The sequence below is a fragment of the Littorina saxatilis genome, linkage group LG3, assembly GCF_037325665.1.
Source record: "Littorina saxatilis isolate snail1 linkage group LG3, US_GU_Lsax_2.0, whole genome shotgun sequence".
Classification (NCBI taxonomy): Eukaryota; Metazoa; Mollusca; class Gastropoda; order Littorinimorpha; family Littorinidae; genus Littorina; species Littorina saxatilis.
The window spans coordinates 42,829,339-42,848,653 of NC_090247.1; the positions used below are offsets into that span (position 1 = coordinate 42,829,339).

The 19,315-nt window shown below is 42.3% G+C and overlaps 2 protein-coding genes across 2 annotated transcripts; one reads left to right on the top strand and one right to left on the bottom strand.

Moving 5' to 3' along the window:
- Nucleotides 1–1,079: 1,079 nt before the first annotated feature.
- Nucleotides 1,080–5,907, top strand: LOC138962424 (uncharacterized). Its single transcript, XM_070334232.1, has 3 exons — nt 1,080–1,690; nt 5,063–5,275; nt 5,780–5,907. The coding sequence occupies exons 1-3, from the start codon at nt 1,338–1,340 to the stop codon at nt 5,805–5,807; spliced, it is 594 nt and encodes a 197-aa protein (XP_070190333.1). The 5' UTR covers nt 1,080–1,337; the 3' UTR covers nt 5,808–5,907.
- Nucleotides 5,908–6,010: 103 nt separating this feature from the next.
- LOC138962419 (uncharacterized) lies at nt 6,011–18,947 on the bottom strand. The gene is made up of 12 exons (XM_070334223.1): nt 18,446–18,947; nt 17,938–18,097; nt 17,218–17,388; nt 16,609–16,700; nt 13,629–13,855; nt 12,850–13,100; nt 12,158–12,380; nt 11,551–11,640; nt 10,946–11,157; nt 10,112–10,312; nt 8,509–8,680; nt 6,011–6,952 (listed from the first exon to the last, which is right to left on the bottom strand). The coding sequence occupies exons 1-12, from the start codon at nt 18,793–18,795 to the stop codon at nt 6,837–6,839; spliced, it is 2,265 nt and encodes a 754-aa protein (XP_070190324.1). The 5' UTR covers nt 18,796–18,947; the 3' UTR covers nt 6,011–6,836.
- Between the last annotated feature and the right edge of the window lie 368 nt (nt 18,948–19,315).

Sequence of the window (19,315 nt, forward strand, 5' to 3'; positions counted from 1 at the left end):
AACCGACAAGGAATAAGATGAAAGTGTTTTTAAATTGATTTCGAAAATTTAATTTTGATAATAATTTGTATATATTTAATTTCCAGAGCTTGTTTTTAATCCAAATATAACATATTTATATGTTTTTGGAATCAGCAAATAATGGAGAATAAGATGAACGTAAATTTGGATCGTTTTATAAATTTTTATTTTTTTTTACAATTTTCCGATTTTTAATGACCAAAGTCATTAATTAATTTTTAAGCCACCAAGCTGAAATGCAATACCGAAGTCCGGGCTTCGTCGAAGATTACTTGACCAAAATTTCAACCAATTTGGTTGAAAAATGAGGGCGTGACAGTGCCGCCTCAACTTTCACGAAAAGCCGGATATGACGTCATCAAAGACATTTATCAAAAAAATGAAAAAAACGTTCGGGGATTTCATACCCAGGAACTCTCATGTCAAATTTCATAAAGATCGGTCCAGTAGTTTAGTCTGAATCGCTCTACACACACACACAGACACACACACACAAACGCACGCACACACATACACCACGACCCTCGTCTCGATTCCCCCCTCTACGTTAAAACATTTAGTCAAAACTTGACTAAATGTAAAAAGGAATTGTTTCTCGTAGAACACGCTTTTAGTATCTCTAAGAAATAATGACAGTTTAAAAATGTGCTAAAGTACAAACATGAAAAAGTGCTTACCTTTTATCTGCCAGTGTTTCTGTGACCTGTATTTAGGTCAACCCACTTTAGATTTATTGGTTGGTGTCTAGTGTGTGTGTGTGTGTGTGTGTGTGTGTGTGTGTGTGTGTGTGTGTGTGTGTGTTTGTGTTTGTGTGTGTTCGTGTGTGCCGTGGGTATGGGCGTGAGAGCGTGTGTGCGCGCGTGCGTGTGTTTGTGTGTGCGTGTGTGTGTGTGTATGTCTGTGTGTGCATTATACTTATTTTCCGTTTTTATCTTCTGGTACGATTTTTATATTGATATGAACAAAGAACTGACAGCAATGCTTGAAATAGCAACACAGTGAAGGCATGTCTTGAGATTCAGGGAAACAGGAAAGAGTAGCACACAAAAAAGGGTTGGGGTTGGGTGAATAAGGGTGGTTGTCAGGCCTACTATAAATTCAAGTCAGATCGTCTTTGTCTTGTCATAACGTACAGGTATAACGCCGAAAGCGTATGAATTACCTCAGGAGCCTACTTATTTCTCTGTAAGACCACCTGGACAATTTAAAAGAAACATCTCGTGCCGGTTGAGAAAAGGTGACATCGCTACTGATCAAAGCCTAAACAATTGTGTAGTCTGAGATATTCAAAACAAACTCTGTGCAGTTCAAGCAAAATGACAACCTGGGCAGGTTTTTACAGTGCAGCTGTGATCTTTGCAGCGCTACTGCCAGCTCATCACAGCATTCTGTTCCGATCATGGCAGTCACACACATTCTCCAAGGGAGACTACCCATTTTGGAACGCTTCTCTCCCCTGGGCAGAACGCGTGGATGACCTTGTGGCTCGTCTAACCTTGAAAGAGATTCAGATCCAGCTCAGCAGCGGAGGGGGGACTCCTGCCCCCGCAATTCCTCGTCTGGGGATCGGACCGTACCAGTGGTGGTCCAACTGTGGCCGTGGAGATGCTGGCGCTCCTGGCAACGCTACAGCTTTTCCCCAGGTCATCGGGTTAGCTGCTGCTTTCAGGTTAGTTCTGCACGGTCATTTGGCTTATGCCATAGCTTCCGTGTCCATGGATGTCTTTTGGGAACTGCTCTCCACTAACTATTTTGAGCCTTGGAAAGGACGTGTATATGTGCGTGACAGGGTAAGGCATTGATTCCCCTTGTTAGTTTGTCAGCTCGGAGAACGTTGTTTCAATGTCTCATCTGGGCTTCGGTGGACACCTGTAAGTTTTGCAGAGCTGTCGTTGGCAAGGTCTCATGGAGAGGTCTATCTGTTATACCGTTGTACATTTTGTTTCTCTCTTTAGCAAAAGGCTTTAAACGTAGCCAAACTAACTCGACAGAAAGGAGCCCTGTATTTTACATACCGTATTCCCTGACCTAGGGAACTACAGCCTCTTCTCTGTTATTGATGTGAGCTTGTGACCGACGACAGTTACGGTGCACATACACTTGTGTACATCCGTTTGAACTTGTGAACTCGGGTACCCCTGTACTATCGGGGATCCACTACGGTTTCCGAGACTGTGTTTTGTCTTTATTAGAATGGTCTGATGGAAGAGCCGATTCTTAAATTTGCATAGGTAAAACGATTGTTTTTTGGTATACGTTTCTGGAGTAAAATTGTGATTAATGTTTTTGTGAACAAGAAACAATTGACAGGTGACTTTGTTCCATCTCTCTTTTTCTCTCCGCCGCGATGTGATTTTGAATAGTTGAAGGTGATGTTAAACACCAAGTAGAGAAAATCAAGGTACTCGACACCCCTCGAGTCGAAGTGTGTTAACCTTGTGACGCAGGCACGCGGATGTTGGGCCCTGGGTCTACTGAGACTTTCTTTTCTGCTTGGAATTCTGAAGAAAGACAACGTATATTTTTGTGCGTGTGTTTTCTGGACGCCTGGTGTGACATGTTTGGTCACAGGCTGAAATCCTTTGGGATGTGAGGAATTCTTTTGCTGGTAGGTTAATACAATTTTCTTTCTGTAAATGGGTAAGCAGTGAGAAGAAGAGTATGCTGCTTGGGGGAGGATTTATTTGAATGTTCATGAAGACTGTTTTGTGAGTTGAATGTTTGGGAAAACTTTTGTTTATTGAATGCTTTAGAAAACCGTTTGAGAGAACGGTATTGTAGGTATGTTATTTGATAGGAATGATGTGTTTTGTTGTTCAAAGAGTTAGTTTGTGGTAGTTGAAATTGTTGAGTTGTTTACGTATGCTTACGGCGTGCATTCTGTGGTTTGCAGGATGGAGGGGTGTGCGACGGGGTTTCTTTTTATATTTAGTCAAGTTTTGACTAAATATTTTAACATCGAGGGGGAATCGAAACGAGGGTCGTGGTGTATGTGGTGTGTGCGTGTGTGCGTGTGTGTGTGTGTGTGTGTAGAGCGATTCAGACTAAACTACTAGACCGATCTTTATGAAAATTGACATGAGAGTTCCTGGGTATGAAATCCCCATACGTTTTTTCATTCTTTTGATAAATATCTTTGATGACGTCATATCCGGCTTTTCGTGAAAGTTGAGGCGGCACTGTCACGCCCTCATTTTTCAACCAAATTGGTTGAAATTTTGGTCAAGTAATCTTCGACAAAGCCCGGACTTCGGTATTGCATTTCAGCTTGGTGGCTTAAAAATTAATTAATGACTTTGGTCATTAAAAATCTGAAAATTGTAAAAAAAAATAAAAATGTATAAAACGATCCAAATTTACGTTTATCTTATTCTCCATCATTTTCTGATTCCAAAAACATATAAATATGTTATATCCGAATTAAAAACAAGCTCTGAAAATTAAATATATAAAAATTATTATCAAAATTAAATTGTCCAAATCAATTTAAAAACACTTTCATCTTATTCCTTGTCGGTTCCTGATTCCAAAAACATATAGATATGATATGTTTGGATTAAAAACACGCTCAGAAAGTTAAAACAAAGAGAGGTACAGAAAAGCGTGCTATCCTTCTTAGCGCAACTACTACCCCGCTCTTCTTGTCAATTTCACTGCCTTTGCCATGAGCGGTGGACTGACGATGCTACGAGTATACGGTCTTGCTGAAAAATGGCATTGCGTTCAGTTTCATTCTGTGAGTTCGACAGCTACTTTGAGGATGATCGTCTGCGTTGCAGGTGTGCAAGTGAAGGGTTGGGGGGTGGCCGGGTGGGTAACTTGATCATTAATTTGTGTGTGTCAGTGTTTGTGTTCATGGACTGATTGTGAGGGAGGGGGAGGGTGGGGTGGGGTGTGTTTCATGTTTTGGTGTGGGTATGAAACGAGCAAAACAATACCCACACCACAAAATCTTGGAGGCAAAAAACACTCGCCGTCGCATCATTTTGTCCGCACAATATTATATGCACCAACAACCGGAAAGAAAGGTGACAATGGAAAAAGACTCATCTTTAGCTTTGCTTCCTGCGATTCCTTGCCCCCGACTCGAACGTCGCACGATAATCCACATAACAGATCTGTTGTGAGATGGTCAACGCTGACTGTGCAAGCAAATCACCTCGTTTGAAATACGACAATCCCATCGCTCGAATGCAACATGTGGGCACTATCGTCTCAAAGGCGCTTACTGTTGGTTTCACACACCACTCTGTAGTCGGAACCTACAGAACTTCGCATCCTCAAACCTGACATACTTGTCTCAACATTATAAACTCAAATCACACACAGTAAGTTGCTTTCGCACGCCAGCTTTGAACAACGTGCTGGGGCCCCGAACATGCATTATAATAACAGAACTCGCGTTTCAAACCATGGCTCCCTGTGTTGATTTTTCACTTAATGTTGAACCACCAAAATGATGACAAAAACGATGTTTGATGGTTTGTTGCCAGACCAGCTTTTTTGTCGGTCCTCGGGGCGTATCGACTTTTGTTTCATATTTATTGACCGCGGCCTTCGGCCTTGGTCAATAAATATGAAACAAAAGACGATATGCTCCCCCTCGGACCGACAAAAAAGCTGGTCTGTCAACAACCCATCAAACATCTTATAATGTCCAGTGCGGAGTCTGAGTAGGACGACTTGTTCTTCACGTTGGAGCAGGTGGTAGTCATCTTTCTCCCGCTCTAGTTTTCCTCTTGCTTCAGTGGGTGCCAGCTCATTGTGACATAGCAGGAAACGAGGCTGCAGACAAACTTGCCAAGGAAGGTGCCTCAAAGGAACAGTTCACGTCCCAGCTGCAGTACAAGGAAAAAAAGACAATCATCAAAAACAAGATTCTTCACTGAAAGCAGCAGTATTCACTCTTTCACAGCCTATACACACAAGACAGAGTTATTTCCGGAATTCGTGTATCATGAACTGAACTGTGCAGCTGCTCGTGTTTTTGTGGTTTTTTTTTTTTTGTTTCCACGAATATTCCTTTTAAACGTCTTTTCAGGCGGAAACACATGGATCGCTTTGGAGGACCTGGGCGAGGAGGGAAAGTTCGTGTGGTACCCGAACCAGGACTGATGTACCCCAGGTACACCAACTGGGGCTCCACAGAGCCAAACGATGGCAACCATAATGAAGACTGCGTTACCACGCGCACTGACGGCATCTGGTGGGACTGGAATTGTAAAATCGGTCATTCCTTCATCTGCCAACAGGAGTAAGTATAGTGATTACGTTTATTTCTATTTTTGTTGTTGCTTCAAGCACTCGCGCGCGCGCGCATGTGTGTAAGTGTGTGTGTGTGTGTATGTGTTATTGTGTGTATATGCATGTGTGTGTGTGTGCGTGTGTGCGAGCGTGTGTGTGTGTGCGCGTGTGTGTTTCGGTGCGTACTTAGTGCGTGCAATTAGTGCACGTGCTTTTTATGTCCTTCGTGTGCCCATTCAGTGTGTGTATGTGTGTATAATTATGTTCGTGCGGGCGTGCGTGCATGTCCCTCTATTTGATTGTACTCTCCTGTATCCTCCTGGATAGCCTAATAATGTCAGCTAGGAACTCGTATCGTGACTTATTCACGTAAGAAAACATCAATCACAAAAAAGAAGGTCAAAGCATGTACAGCAAAGCTCGATCTGCACACATTACCTTTTTGCTGTGGCCAATTTTCTCATTTCATTCATTCGTGTGAAGAGTTAATTGATGTGTTTGTGTGCGGTTTCAGGGGCGGAGCGGATGAAGTAATTGGATAAGGATTCTCAGTCAAAGCAGGAATATACACAGACGCACACAAAACGGTTGCCTGTACGAGTGCGCGCCTACACACACACACACGCAATAACACACACACACACGCACTCAAACGAACACACACTCACACTCACACACACACAACCCACACAACACACAAAGCACAGCACACACACACACACACACACACACACACACACAAACGCTTGTGTAAATGCGTTTCGTGAAATTTCAATCTCTTTTTTACATTAAAATGTTCATTAAATTTAAAACAATTAAATCTGCTTTCACCAACGGATGAACTTAAAACAAATTAATGTATGCCATTTCGTACTTTAGCGTGCCTGAAAACGCCAATAAACGGAGAGTCTTGTGGAAAAGAAGCTGTTTGTTCTGTTCAGTTCTACGGGAAGATTTGGCGTGCGTGCTTGCGTGTGTGTGTGTGTGTTAGTGTGTGTGCGTGCGTGGGTGCGTGCGTGTATGCGTGTCTGGATGTTTGATTGATCTGGATTACTCAAGAATTTAGACTGACGTTTGATCTGACACGGGTCTCCCCTTCTCAAAAGTAAGAAGGAATAAATCATTTCTGTACAGCACTATGAAGACAAACAAAGAACAAAGAACGACAAACAGATGTGAACAAAGATTACTACTTTTTCAGTATTACCAAATACTGCCCTACCTATACAGTGCGAGAGAGACAGACAGACAGACAGACAGACAGAGACAGAGAGAGAGAGACAGACAGACAGACAGACAGAGACAGAGAGAGAGACACACACACACACAGAGAAAGACACAGACAGACAGACAGATAGACAGACAGACAGACAGACAGACAGACGATACAGACAGACAGACAGACAGACAGACAGACAGACAGAGACAGAGAGACAGTGAGAGACAGAAATCGTTGTTACCATTAGTTTGGATTGATTAGTGCATCAGTTATGGTGAACCTATTGCGCTAAATTCGTAATTCGCCATCAAATACCAGCATCGTCTCAAAATTCAGTGCGCGTCATCTCGCTTTAATATTTGCCCATGTACATGGATCCCTGTATAGTGAAGCGACCAGCGATCACATTGGAGGGAACCTGTCGCTTCTGGTTGGGCTGCTGACCTCCCACATACAACATCATGTCGCCTGTAGAAAAAAGAAACGCAGGTTTTAATGATTTCAGAAAATTACTAATGAAGCAAACTCATAGTGAAAAGAGATAGTAGATTTGGCTCAGAAATATCAAACTTGTTAATTTTAGTTCTGTTCATTCCCTCAGATACTAAGCATGGTTATATCGCAGTGAAACGAAACTCCAAGTCAAAACTATCGGGGTTTTTTGGTCATTCATTTGCTCACTCCGCGTCCAAATGACATGTTTCTCTCTCTCAGCTTGGACAACTTTCAACAACTTCTTTATTTTCAGTTATAGTGTAAGCATATCTGAACACTAGGCGATCACACGGTGCCTTTTTGTGTGTGTGAAACGTCCCGAATCTGTCTTTTTGAGTGAAACAAAACAAACAACATACTTCTCCACAGTAACCCTCGTTTTTACATTTAGTCAAGTTTTGACTAAATGTTTTAACGTAGAGGGGGGAATCGAGACGAGGGTCGTGGTGTATGTGTGCGTGTCTGTGTGTGTGTGTAGAGCGATTCAGAGAAAACTACTGGACCGATCTTCATGAAACTTGACATGAGAGATCCTGAGTATGGTACCTCTAGACGTTTTTTTAATTTTTTTGATAAATGTCTTTGATGACGTCATATCCGACTTTTCGTGAAAGTTGAGGCGGCACTGTCACGCTCTCATTTTTCAACCAAATTGGTTGTAATTTTGGTCAAGTAATCTTCGACGAAGCCCGGACTTTCGTATTGCATTTCAGCTTGGAGGCTTAAAAATTAATTAATGAGTGCTCATTAAAGTTGTCATTAAAATACATTTTTCGCAAACAGATTTAAAATTGATTGCATCGTATTCTTCATCACATTCTGAATCTAAACATATATACATATGTTATGTTTACTCTTAAAATGTGATCACAATTAACGAAAATAGATTAATTAGTCTTACGATTAAAATTTAAGAAATCGATCCAAAAATGATTTCATCTTATTCTTTATCATTTCATGATTCCAAAAACATATAGATATGATAGGTTGTAGTCAAAACAAGCTCAGAAAATTAACAAGAATACAGAAAAGCGCGCTTTCCTGCTTAGCACAATACGCTACCGCGCTAATCTGACGTGTCAATATCACTACGTTTTGCACGTGGAAGGTGAGCGATTTCCTTCACGCGAGGATTGACGAAGCTGTACTGTCTTGGTGACAAAATACAGTGCGTTCAGTTTCATTCCATGAGTTCGACAGCTTGACTAAATGTAGTAATTTCGCCTTACGCGACTTGTTAGATTATGTTCTACCCCACCCACCCCCCCCCCCCCTCTTCTTTAAGACCTTAGTTTCCAAAATGTCGCTTTAAATCTCTAGTTAGTTTACTTCTATTTTAAGACTCCATTCCTTTTAAGACCTGATGTGTGGAAGTCTAAAAGGGGGTGGATGCGGGATGGGGGGGGGGGGGGGGGTGTGCCGTTGTTTACCGTTGTACCAGAGTCCAGGGGAGCTCTTGTTGGCTGTCTCTTACGCCCATACCTTCAAACTTTACCCCCTAAATACGCTCTTTCTCAAAGCACACTCACCAGCCCTGACCTCCCAGCCGTCATAAAACCACAGCGCCATCTGACGAGCGTCCACAGTGAAGTTGACGTGAATGGTGTCACGTGACTTGATGGTCACACGGTCAAACCAGGCCAGCTGGAGCTTGGGCGCTGGTAGCAACTTGTCTGTCCAGCTGATGTACACTTGCACGGCCTAAGAGTGGAGGCAGAAATTGGCAAAGCATGGCTATACTTTTGTTATTCGTTGTTATTCATGGAAAGTCGTTAATGGCGTTTAATTTCGAAGTTGTGTTTGAGCTGGTCCAAAGCTAAATATTTGTATTCATGCACACACAAAATTCCCAAGACGTTCAACAAAACAACAACAACAACAACAACAACAACAACAACAACAACAGCAGCAACAACAACATCAACAACAACAACGACATCAACAAAAACAACAACAACAACAACAACAACATTACAAAACCTGAGAGAATATGCCTGTAAGTGTTGTTTACTGACATCAAAGCCAAACGCAACATTCTACATTAATTTTGTTTATTCTTCCCTACAACATGTGCGGAAGCAGAGATTATCATGTTTTTAAAGCAGATTGTGAAGCACAAATAAAAGCCAGCTTTTCTTTTAAATGATCATAATGTTTCCTGTTCATTTTAAATATTGCTAGTGAAAAGTGTGAGAAATATACCCAAAAGAGAATACGAATGGAGGTGTGTGTTTTTTAGCGGAAAGTTTCAATCTCTAGCCCAGAAAATTAGGCATGCCATAAAATTCCCTTTTAAAACCTACAAAATATGAGAAAATAAAGTCTTACAAAGGAAAGAGCCTTTAAAAGAAACATAATGGTGAACAAAGGAAAGAGCCTTTAAAAGAAACATAATGGTGAACAAAGGAAAGAGCCTTTAAAAGAAACATAATGGTGAACAAAGGAAAGAACCGTTAAAAGAAACATAATGGTGAACAAATCTGAAAAAGCAAGGTGTTAAAGGACCTTGTCTACATTTTTATAACGAAATCGCCATTTGACCATTAAAATACAGAGTCTATTATCTACAAATATCAACAATACACCCCCTTTCGATCAGGAAAGACGAAGCCAGTGTAGCCGTTTGAAAATTCATTGTAGTATTTCAGCGTAGTACTCATAGTAGGATATCCTTATTTGGAAAATGCCAAGCGCAAAACTCCTTTCAAATCCCGTGCATTTCGTGCGTTTAAAAAAAAAGCGTGGACAGCGCTCCAGTGTCAAACTGTTGCTGCACTTGTTTGGGCGTGGCTATAAGCATAGTGACATGAATTTGATTGGTCAGTATGTTTAGGCAAAACACATGTTCTCAGCAAACAGAAAACAAAATATTGGAAGCGTGAGTCACGCTACGCCCCCCCAAATTTTTTTTTACATATATTTGTTTTTCTATAACTTTTTTCCCCATGGTTCATTCATCATCTGACATAACTTTTTAAGCGAAAAAAAGCAAAAATGTAGACGTCCACCTTTAAAAGGGGGAACGTCTTAAAATCAGGGGGTAAAAAAAGGAGGTTCTATTGCACTTGTAATTGACGAAGGCCATGGACTGAAAGTGTTGGTAAACTTCTTGTTCTTGTTCCCGTATCCTACCTCATCAGCCTCCACATGGCCATGGTTGGTGAGGGAGACGGCCCCTGTCATGTTGTGTCCAGCCTGCACCACCTTGTCGTACCGCAGGCCCAGGTAGGTGAAGGTCACGTAGGACAGGCCGTAGCCAAATGGATACAGGGGGTCCCCTTGGAAATAGCGGTACGTCCTGCCCGCCATCGAGTAGTTCACCATCGGGGGGATCTGCAAGGAGAAAGGGAAATGATTGAAGTTGTCATTTGTTCAGCGCTCACTAATAATACACACACACACAAAACGCTGATATACAACATGTTATGAAGCTATTCTGTTGATAGTTTCCACTGTGGCACTTAACCAAAAGACGAATCAAGGGCACATACTGCACGTGACCTTGCATGTTGCAATCATGGTGTGTCGACCTTTTTATCTTTTTAACCTTGACGCACGATGAGTGCAACAGAACCGACAGAAATAAGTACATTGATTTGCCCGACACAAAAACAAAACACAAAAACAATACAATTTAAAGTGAGCCCTACATACCCCCTCCCCCCCCCCTCCTACCCCCCCCCCCCCCCCCCCCCCCCCCCCCACCCCCATCCTCCAAAAGCAGTTCAATATCCATTTGCAAACAGTGCAATCCAGACTATTTGCCCAAACGCATCCCTATTATCTACACACAATATAAAATGCTCATAGATATTTTGCTTCACTTGTCTTGGACACCACAAATGAAATTTGTCAGCAAATTGATACCATTTTCCCACCTTGTGCAACATCAGATCGATGCACTAAGCAGAAAGAAGTGGAGGAGTGTCAAATTGTTTGTCGAGTATTTTCACTCTGGAGACTCACCTGTGATGCCAGAGCGGGCCATGTGTAGGGCAGTCTCCCGGCAGGTACAGCCCCAGGTAGGTCATTCAGCAAGAGGTGTGTGAGGGCCGTACCGGCAGCCTGTGCGGGCAGGAAACCCTGCACTATGGCCCTCACGCGGGGGTCGTCAGCAAATGTAGTGATGTTGACCGGAGAGGCGCTATAAAGTAGAAGCACCAGTGGCGTGTTGGGCGCTGAAAAATACGAGGACAGTTTTTTCAAAGTGATAGGGTGCATACAAGAATAATTGCACGGGAAATTCTTTGAATAAAATTCTGTTGGCACACAATTTCACCTCATGCAGTGCTGAGTCGGATTTTGTCATGAACCTTTTTTTTTGTTTATCTTGGCAGGTCAAGAATTGGCGTTAGTAGCCTGCAAAAACACATGAAATACGGCGTTGTATTGTTTTAAATATATGAACCAGCACGTCAACACTTGACTAACAGCATCGCTTGTTCATACATCCAATTGAATATTTGCACTTAACTTCCAACACCTCTTTTCTTGCTTCAGTGTTTTAATCAACACACACACACACACACACACACACTGTCTCCCATTCTTTGTCTCCCTTTAAGACCTACCTGTTTCTAACGTGTCCAGAAGAACTTGCTTCTGGTGTCCTGCAAACTCCATGTCTGGTCGGTCGTGACCTTCTGCTTCGATACTTTGACCTTTGGACAAAATGAAAAACATTGGAATCAATCTAAAACTGTAATAACATGACCTTCCAACGGGAAAGTATAATGTCTCAGTCTGACGCTTCTGAAAGAGTCAGGAATAGTGTGCGTATTGATCTGTCAGTAACCGTTTGCTTACACTTATTATTCAGTTATTGATTGCATCAGGATTCAAAACTTAATGTAAGATTTGTTTAAGTTGAAAAAGATCGCAACGACTCACGAATAATGCATGTGCCACTTTCTTTACTGCAGTGGAGCTGAAATCAAAATAATATCGTTTATCAATTGTGACAAGTTTCCAGGCGAAAAAAAACCAGTTTGCGCATACAGAACTCCTATGCCCTATAGACGGTCCTTCATTCAGACCGAAGTCGACTTCGCAAAGACTTCGCAACGACTTCGCAACGACTTCGCAACGACTTCCTGACGCCAGCTTCGCGAAGTATACTTCGCGTAGTCGACTTCGCCGAGAAGGACAGGCTTAAAGTGGCCTTGAACTGTCTCCCACCTGTACCGAGCACTACGAAGTTGACCTGCGTTCCTGTCACGGTATTCCTAACGGCAGCAGAGTTGTAATTGTTGCACACGTTGCTGTCACAGCCAGAAGCAAACTGCACAACACTGGTTAGTTTCCGCAGACCGTCTAGTGGCGAAGTGACGTAGGAAGGGTCAGTGTTGGCCGAGTAGTCTCCTGTCAACTGGTGTGTGTCGTTTGCCATGGGACCCACAACCTTGGAAGGAAGAAAAGAGTGAGGATTGTGTATCCCTATTTTCTTTTTGAACTTTGCACACTTCAAAAAATTTGCAAGAGTGCTTTCTTTCATTCCTTTTTTTTTTGTATATATACTTTTTTTCTTTCTTTCTTTCTATTTGTTTCTTTTTTCTTTCTTTCGTTTACTTTTTAATGTTACTGGTTTGTTTGTCTTTAGATTTGCGTACGTACATTTTATAGTGGTTGGTTAAAATGTCTGTTTTTTATGTTGCTTTTTGTTTTGTTGTTTTCTTCTCTTTTTTTTTTTTGCGAAACAGATTAAATTAGGCCTACATGCGATACATGTGTGCACACGAGTGAGTGCATTGGAGATGCAAACAATAAACATATGACAGGGATACAAAGTCCTATGAACAGCCCTCCGCTATGTGATACATTTTTACAGATTTCTGCTGTTTACTCATCATTTGTGCGTGTTCAGTACGTACCCCAATAGTATCCCAGGGTTTGGAAAAAGGAAGGACGCCATCATTTTTCAGGAGAACGAAGCTCTTCAGCGTTGCTTCCAACGCCAGTGCCTGGTGCTCCGCGCTTTCCACGACTGCTTCCGGGTCAATCTGAGTGTATGGATTCATTTCCGGTGGGTCAAACTCGCCCAGACGCATGCGCGTGTTGAAGAGGGCTTTGGCTTGTTCCCGTACAAAGCTCTCTTTAACTTTGCCTTGTTTAACTGCATCAACTGTTAGTGGTATCAAAAAAGATGTAGTTCAATAGTTACGAATAAAGCTAGCTTAGCCAGTTTCAGCTGCTCGGGAAAGTTGAACATAACAGGTTATCAGACAAGCTTTACTTCTTAAAAAAAAAAAAAGTAAACAAAAGAAACGTAACTGTTGCAACCCACGCATGCCATAGAAGACGTCAGCAGCTCATTGTTATAAACATATTCATTAACGTCAGCAGCGCACACTCACTTTTGAAAAGCGAGTTTTGCGAAGCTATGGTTGTCCCCATTACATGCGGATGGGCTGAAAACAAATGATGAAATCCCTCACTTTCTTTTCGTAAAATCTCAATGGTCAGTGGTTTGTAATGCTCGTGCAATGTACCTCTTCCCCTCATCTACGGGGAGCGCTAAATGCAAGCAAAAGTGTTACCATTTCAGGAGTGAAACGTTTAGGTTCAGAAACGCTTTCACGTGGATCCCTATTGATGGAAACTCCAATCCAGCTTTCCGAAGGTCAACGTTAGCCATTTATCAAATGCATACCAAGGGACATGTAAGCCGGGTGTTTCTCTCCCCCGGGGAAGTCCAGGTTGCAACCCGCGTTGAAGCAGACAGCGGCAATGTCGACGGTGTTGTTAGCGTAGTGGAAGCTCTTCAGAGCGTTCTCGATGGCTCCAGATTCAGACGACACGTACCCCGTGAAGTTCCACTCGTTACGTAACACATCCGTTAGCAGCCACTTATTGCCCACGGCTGGCACACCGTTGATTCTGCATATTCAGATGTTTTGCATTTGTGAGAGCAAATGATATTTGGAGAGCAACAATAATAAATACATACAAATTCGTGTTCTTGTTCTTCTTGTTCAAAGAACTGAAATGGCTAGTTCGATCTCCGAAGCTTCAGTTTTTAACGTGTGCCACTAATCATAGTAGGGGAGAGTTACTGGTTGCGTACCTGTTATCCATATCGTACCACCCCCATTCCCGCGAAATGACGAATGCCTGAAGCCCCTGCTGAAGTGTGGGGAGAACCCCGTAGGAAAGAAGCATTCTTCCAATGTCAACATGGCAGCTAGCGAGAAAACCACCAGCAAGAAAGAAAAATTCACTTTTTTCGCATTTTGATGTTATTTTCGTAGTGACAAATTTGTGTGACTATGCAAAGACTACACCACTGAGCAAATTAACTTGACTATACATTAAAGGCAGAGTAAGCCTCCCGTAAACCATCACAGATACGGTCAGGCTTTTACACACAGTACAAACACCATTTCATTTAAACACTCACCAATTGAGAACATCCTAGGTGCCCTCCGTAAAGAGCGAACAATTTTCAAAGAATTTATTTTTGCGTGGTTTATCTTACCCCTGAGCCATCGTGAACCCGTGTGATCCAGTTTTCCCTTTTCACAATGCAGTCGTCATAGTTAGTCGTTTGAATGCGACTCGACGTGAGCTTATCTACAATAGCACGTTTTTTTTATGCACGAAACAACGGCTGTGGTTCACAAGAACTCTAGCGATGGCTTTTGACTGTTGAGAGGAACGGCGATTTGCACTGATAAACCGGCCGTCGTCTGCTACGACCCTTGCGTGACCCTGCTTCCGGGCTTTTTTTTTTTAAACTTTCACAACTTCGAATTGTTCTGATCTTGTCTTGATGAAAAACGAATTCTTTTATGATTAAAGAATGTTTGTGTAACAAGCTGTCAATTTATTATTTAGATTTTAAAAGTTAGGTCTAGCGCAAAAACGAGGCGCCGTTGTTGTTAACGGAACAAGTCTACGAAAATAAATTCTTTGAAAATGTCTCACGCTCGACAGAAAGCAGCCAGGATATTCCCGTTCGGTGAGCGTTCAAATGGAAGTATGCTTGTACTGTATTTAGACGCTCGGGGAGCTCTGTGATGGTTTACGGGAGGCTTACTGTGCCTTTAATACCTTGTTGAGTGTAGGCTGCATTTGGATCAAAACGTTGGCCTTTGCTTTACATGTGGAAGGCTAGATCTACTTATTGTCCAGCCTACCGAAGTCACGCATATCGTACCAGCCAGAGTCTTGATATAGTACCGGTGGTACGATAACAATGACTTCTGGTACGATATGCAGGATGACACAACCTCCTATTAATTGCCAAATGATCCATTTAGGAGTACTTATTAAGAAGTCTGAAGCCTGAAGTTGTTTCAGAAAAATGCTTTCCCCCTCGAACTGGACATCAGAGGACATGAAAAAATGTCTGGCAGCCATTGCAAACGGAATGGGCTTCAACGCTGCTTCAAGAGTTATTGATATTGTACCACAAGGTCACTAATATCGTACCCCCAGTACGTTATAAGTGACTGACAGGTACGCATTACAGAACTGGTCTTGTAATTCGTACCATTTGGATGATTTTTTTAAATTCGTACTGAAACCAAGTTTGCGTTTTTTTCATTGCAAACAATATACGGAACGTTGAAGGCACAGGAGATGAGTGTTTATGGACAATTTGAAGTGCCTAGCATAAAATGGTTGCGCTATAGAGCTGTTTGTCCTTAAGTGGTACGATACCAGTAACTCTCCCCTACATGTATCATACATACCTAGGGAAATGTAAACCCGGTGTTTTCTCTGTCTGACAAAATAGCATCACAGTAAGCAGCTGCTTGATTTATTTTCAATTTCATTCATTCATTTTTAAAATTAATTTGATTTAAACCTTATCAGTTAAATTTTTAATTTCATTTATGACGGCATACTAGCAACAAGAGGGATAAGGCCAAAAAAATAAAATAAATAGTCTGTTTACGGTATCCCGACCGACCCTATTTTTTCGCGCGACCCTAGACTTTTTTTGGCATTTGGGGGAGAAAAAAAAGAAAAAAAGTCTTTGTTTTTTGGCAAAATAACTTAAAATATGGTTTTTTGGAGAAAAATAAATCCCGACCTACCGACCCTTTTTTGGTTGCCTATGTTACCGTAAACAGACTTTTTTTTTGGGGGGGGGGGGGGCTAACTAAAACATCACTAGTATGCGGTCATAGACACTCTTTCAGTGCCTTCTACAGCTAGGGTACACGAATCGCGGAGCTAATGTGAAAGCGGTGCATCCAAACCACTTCTGACACACGAACCGTTGATTCTGCTCGAACAGAAATTTCGCAATTGTGAGATCAGAGAAGGCTTGCTCATTTAGTATGCATGCATAATACAGAATAACAAGTTGCAGTGGACAGATGTCAAACAGACAGACTAGCCGGGTGACTAGTAAATTTTAAGGGGCTTAATTATTGTCCGTCAGGTCTTAATTGCCTATATTGGACATGAATTGGTTTATACGATTTGAGTTTTTACGCCCTCACGGCTTTTGATGTATGGGTGTTTAGGTGGTATCAGTCATCTGCACTTATGGTAGAATGACCGAGATCTTTAACGTGCCATTGTGGTGACACGGGGGTGGGAGATGGATACCGTCTCTGGGTCTGCACATAAAGTTGACCCGTGTCCGTCCCGGCCCGGATTCGAACCGGGTGACTCACGCATTAAAGGTGGTGTATATGCTGTAGGTCCCTGCCTCAACACACATTCTGTACTGCGGTAAGAATGACATCCGAAGATCCCTCATGGAAACCTAAGCGCATAGAATGAAAACATGGCTGAGTTGTATAAGAACAAAATAATTAAAAACAAAACTGATTTGCGACCATCTAGAACAACAGCAAGCAATTCGATGGAAGATATGTTTACAAGTCTGTTGTTGTTGTTGTTGTTGTTGATGTTTATGATGATGTTGTTGTTGTTGTTGTATTATTTACTTCAGTTTTTGATTTGATGTAAAGGAGTTTAATCAATTTCATCCAAGCTAGGGGAAAAGCGCACACAAAACAAAAGGGGGAGGTCAACATGAAAATAGGACTAAACAGAATAAAACTGTTCATCTGTCCTCTAACTTTCCAAATATCTATTTATTCGAAAAAGGCAGAAAACCCTTAAAGCGATCTAGAGGAATAAAAACAAAAAGTGCTACAAATCAAAGGGCATTCTTTACCGCTCAACAAGACCCTATTAAACCCATTTAACCCTATTTTATGAGTCGATTATATCTATTGTGCTGTAAAACAAACCATACTTAATCTCTATCATCGAACCTCGGCGTTGAAGCTTTTCCTTGACACAGGGATGTTCTCGGGTCCACCATAAGCAGTAAAATGCTTGCAGGCAGCACTGACCCGTACATATCTGGGGTGGTCACCCTGAATGCCCCTCACAAACTGCTGAGCGTGAACGCCGCTCATGTAAGGGTCCTCCCCTGGAGTTTCCTGCGTTGGGAAAATAATAGGCATAACATAAATAGAAGCGCTTTTGTTGTTGCTTTTTTTAAAGCAGGATTCACATGTTTGATAGTTTATGTCAGCTAGCAAAGCGTCTTGCCGAAGTGTTCTTCTGATTGCTAAAACTTCCTGTGGTGGCATATAAGCCCTAGCTAGCATTGCATATGAATCGTTGCAGAATTGAGTTGCAGTAAGCAGATGCTGCTTATTCAGAACAGATCGTTGAACTCAGTGAATCCTGTAAAGTCACGCGCCGGGTAGAAACAGCAGAATTTTGGAGAAAAAAATCATGTGTGTCTTGGTTTTATACTACAAAATCAATGGTAAAAGAACGTTGCTAAAATTTTAGAAAATAGTAATGCATGTTTTAAGTACGGCAATTATGCGCATCAAAAGTCGGTCGAAGAACGTTGCTGTACCAACAGTCGAAGGATTACTCAAACGATGTCGAGACAGCTTGGGACATTTGTATTAACTTAATAAGTCAGTCAGTGTTCTAACGAAGCTATTACATGATGACTAGTAGCCTAGCTATACCTGATTGCGTCCCCATCTAGGATCTCTAAGGAGGTCGATGTTTGGGGAGAAACAGGACAGACCCGTGTGGACGGAGTACAATCCCTGCTTGACGAAGTCGTTGTGTTTTGCACGCTGTTCGATAGACGTGGCCTGCGCCACACGGAATCTCAGGTCAGGACTGCAAGGCGAGGAAAAAGAACTCCTAATATACACCAAAAATATACATCAAGAAAGTCGTGACAATGGGGATATGTTGTTCTTGACTTATCTCGTCCTCAACCCCAACCCACTCCCGCTCAAAGAATTGGTTTACTGTTGACTGCGCAACATTGTTGTGCCGACCTTAAATTGCCATCTTTCTTTGACTGACATCACACGCACACACAAACACACCAAATAATTATGCTAACGAGGAAGATATTTCATTCCACCGTATCTTTTTGGAAGCCGAGTTACAAGTATCACAGTTTTGTTGTAAGCGTGTTAAACTAGCAAACGGCTGAATTCAAGAACGCATCACTTATACCTGAAAGCAGCGGCCAAACCGATGGCCTGAGGAAAAGCCGTAGCATTACCAGGAGCACCAACATCCCCGCGCCCACAGTTGGAAAACCATTGGTACGGTCCGATCCCCAGACGAGGAATAGCGGGGGCAGGAGCCCCCCCTCCGCTGCTGAGCTGCACCTGAATCTCTTCCAAGGTCAGACGAGCCACAAGGTCATCCACGCGTTCTGCCCAGGGGAGGGAAGCGTTCAAGAAGGGATAGTCTCCCTTGGTGATGCTTTGTGACCGCCATGATCTGAAGCTATTACTTTGATGAGCTGTTGGAAACACCATGCACAGTAGAGCCGTACCATAGAGCCACGTGCTTGTCATTTTGCTTGAACTTCTTCTGAGCAGGGACCTAATATAGGTCTATGTTCTGAGCTAAACAAATATCTTAGATAGCGAAGTCTCTCTTTGGGTCAGATGAATAGACTTTTTTCTTTTGTTACAACACACACAAGATGTGTGTTTTTCCTTTTCCAGTATAAGATGGCTCTAGAGAAAAAAATTGGAACAAGGGACTGCAGGTAAGAGGAAGTAGAACAAGATAACAATACAAATGTACTCACATTGTGTGTGTGTGTGTGTGTGTGTGTGTGTGTGTGTGTGTGTGTGTGTGTGTGTGTATGCGTGCATGCGTGTGTGTGTGTTTGTGTGTAGGCTATGCGTGCGTGTGTGCTTATATGGGGGGCGGGGGGATTGTGCTTTGCCGTTGTGTCATAACATTCTAAACAGGATACATGCACTGAATTCGGCCGCATGTACTGGAAACATTAGCTGAAATCGACTCCTCGTCTTGCGGATGTGTTTCGAAGCGGTTGGCAGCAAACTACTCTTCCAAGTGCAAGTC

Bases quoted from the DNA above. Each gene is read 5' to 3' on its own strand.
- LOC138962424 (XM_070334232.1), top strand. From the start codon at position 1,338: ATGACAACCTGGGCAGGTTTTTACAGTGCAGCTGTGATCTTTGCAGCG. The intron at 1,691-5,062 runs GTTAGTTCTGCA...ACGTCTTTTCAG, and splicing joins GGGTTAGCTGCTGCTTTCAG to GCGGAAACACATGGATCGCT. The intron at 5,276-5,779 runs GTAAGTATAGTG...GTGCGGTTTCAG, and splicing joins TCCTTCATCTGCCAACAGGA to GGGCGGAGCGGATGAAGTAA.
- LOC138962419 (XM_070334223.1), bottom strand. From the start codon at position 18,795: ATGACAAGCACGTGGCTCTATGGTACGGCTCTACTGTGCATGGTGTTT. The intron at 13,101-13,628 runs GTATGCATTTGA...TACCACTAACAG, and splicing joins CCCGGCTTACATGTCCCTTG to TTGATGCAGTTAAACAAGGC. The intron at 12,381-12,849 runs GTACGTACTGAA...CTTCCTTCCAAG, and splicing joins AACCCTGGGATACTATTGGG to GTTGTGGGTCCCATGGCAAA.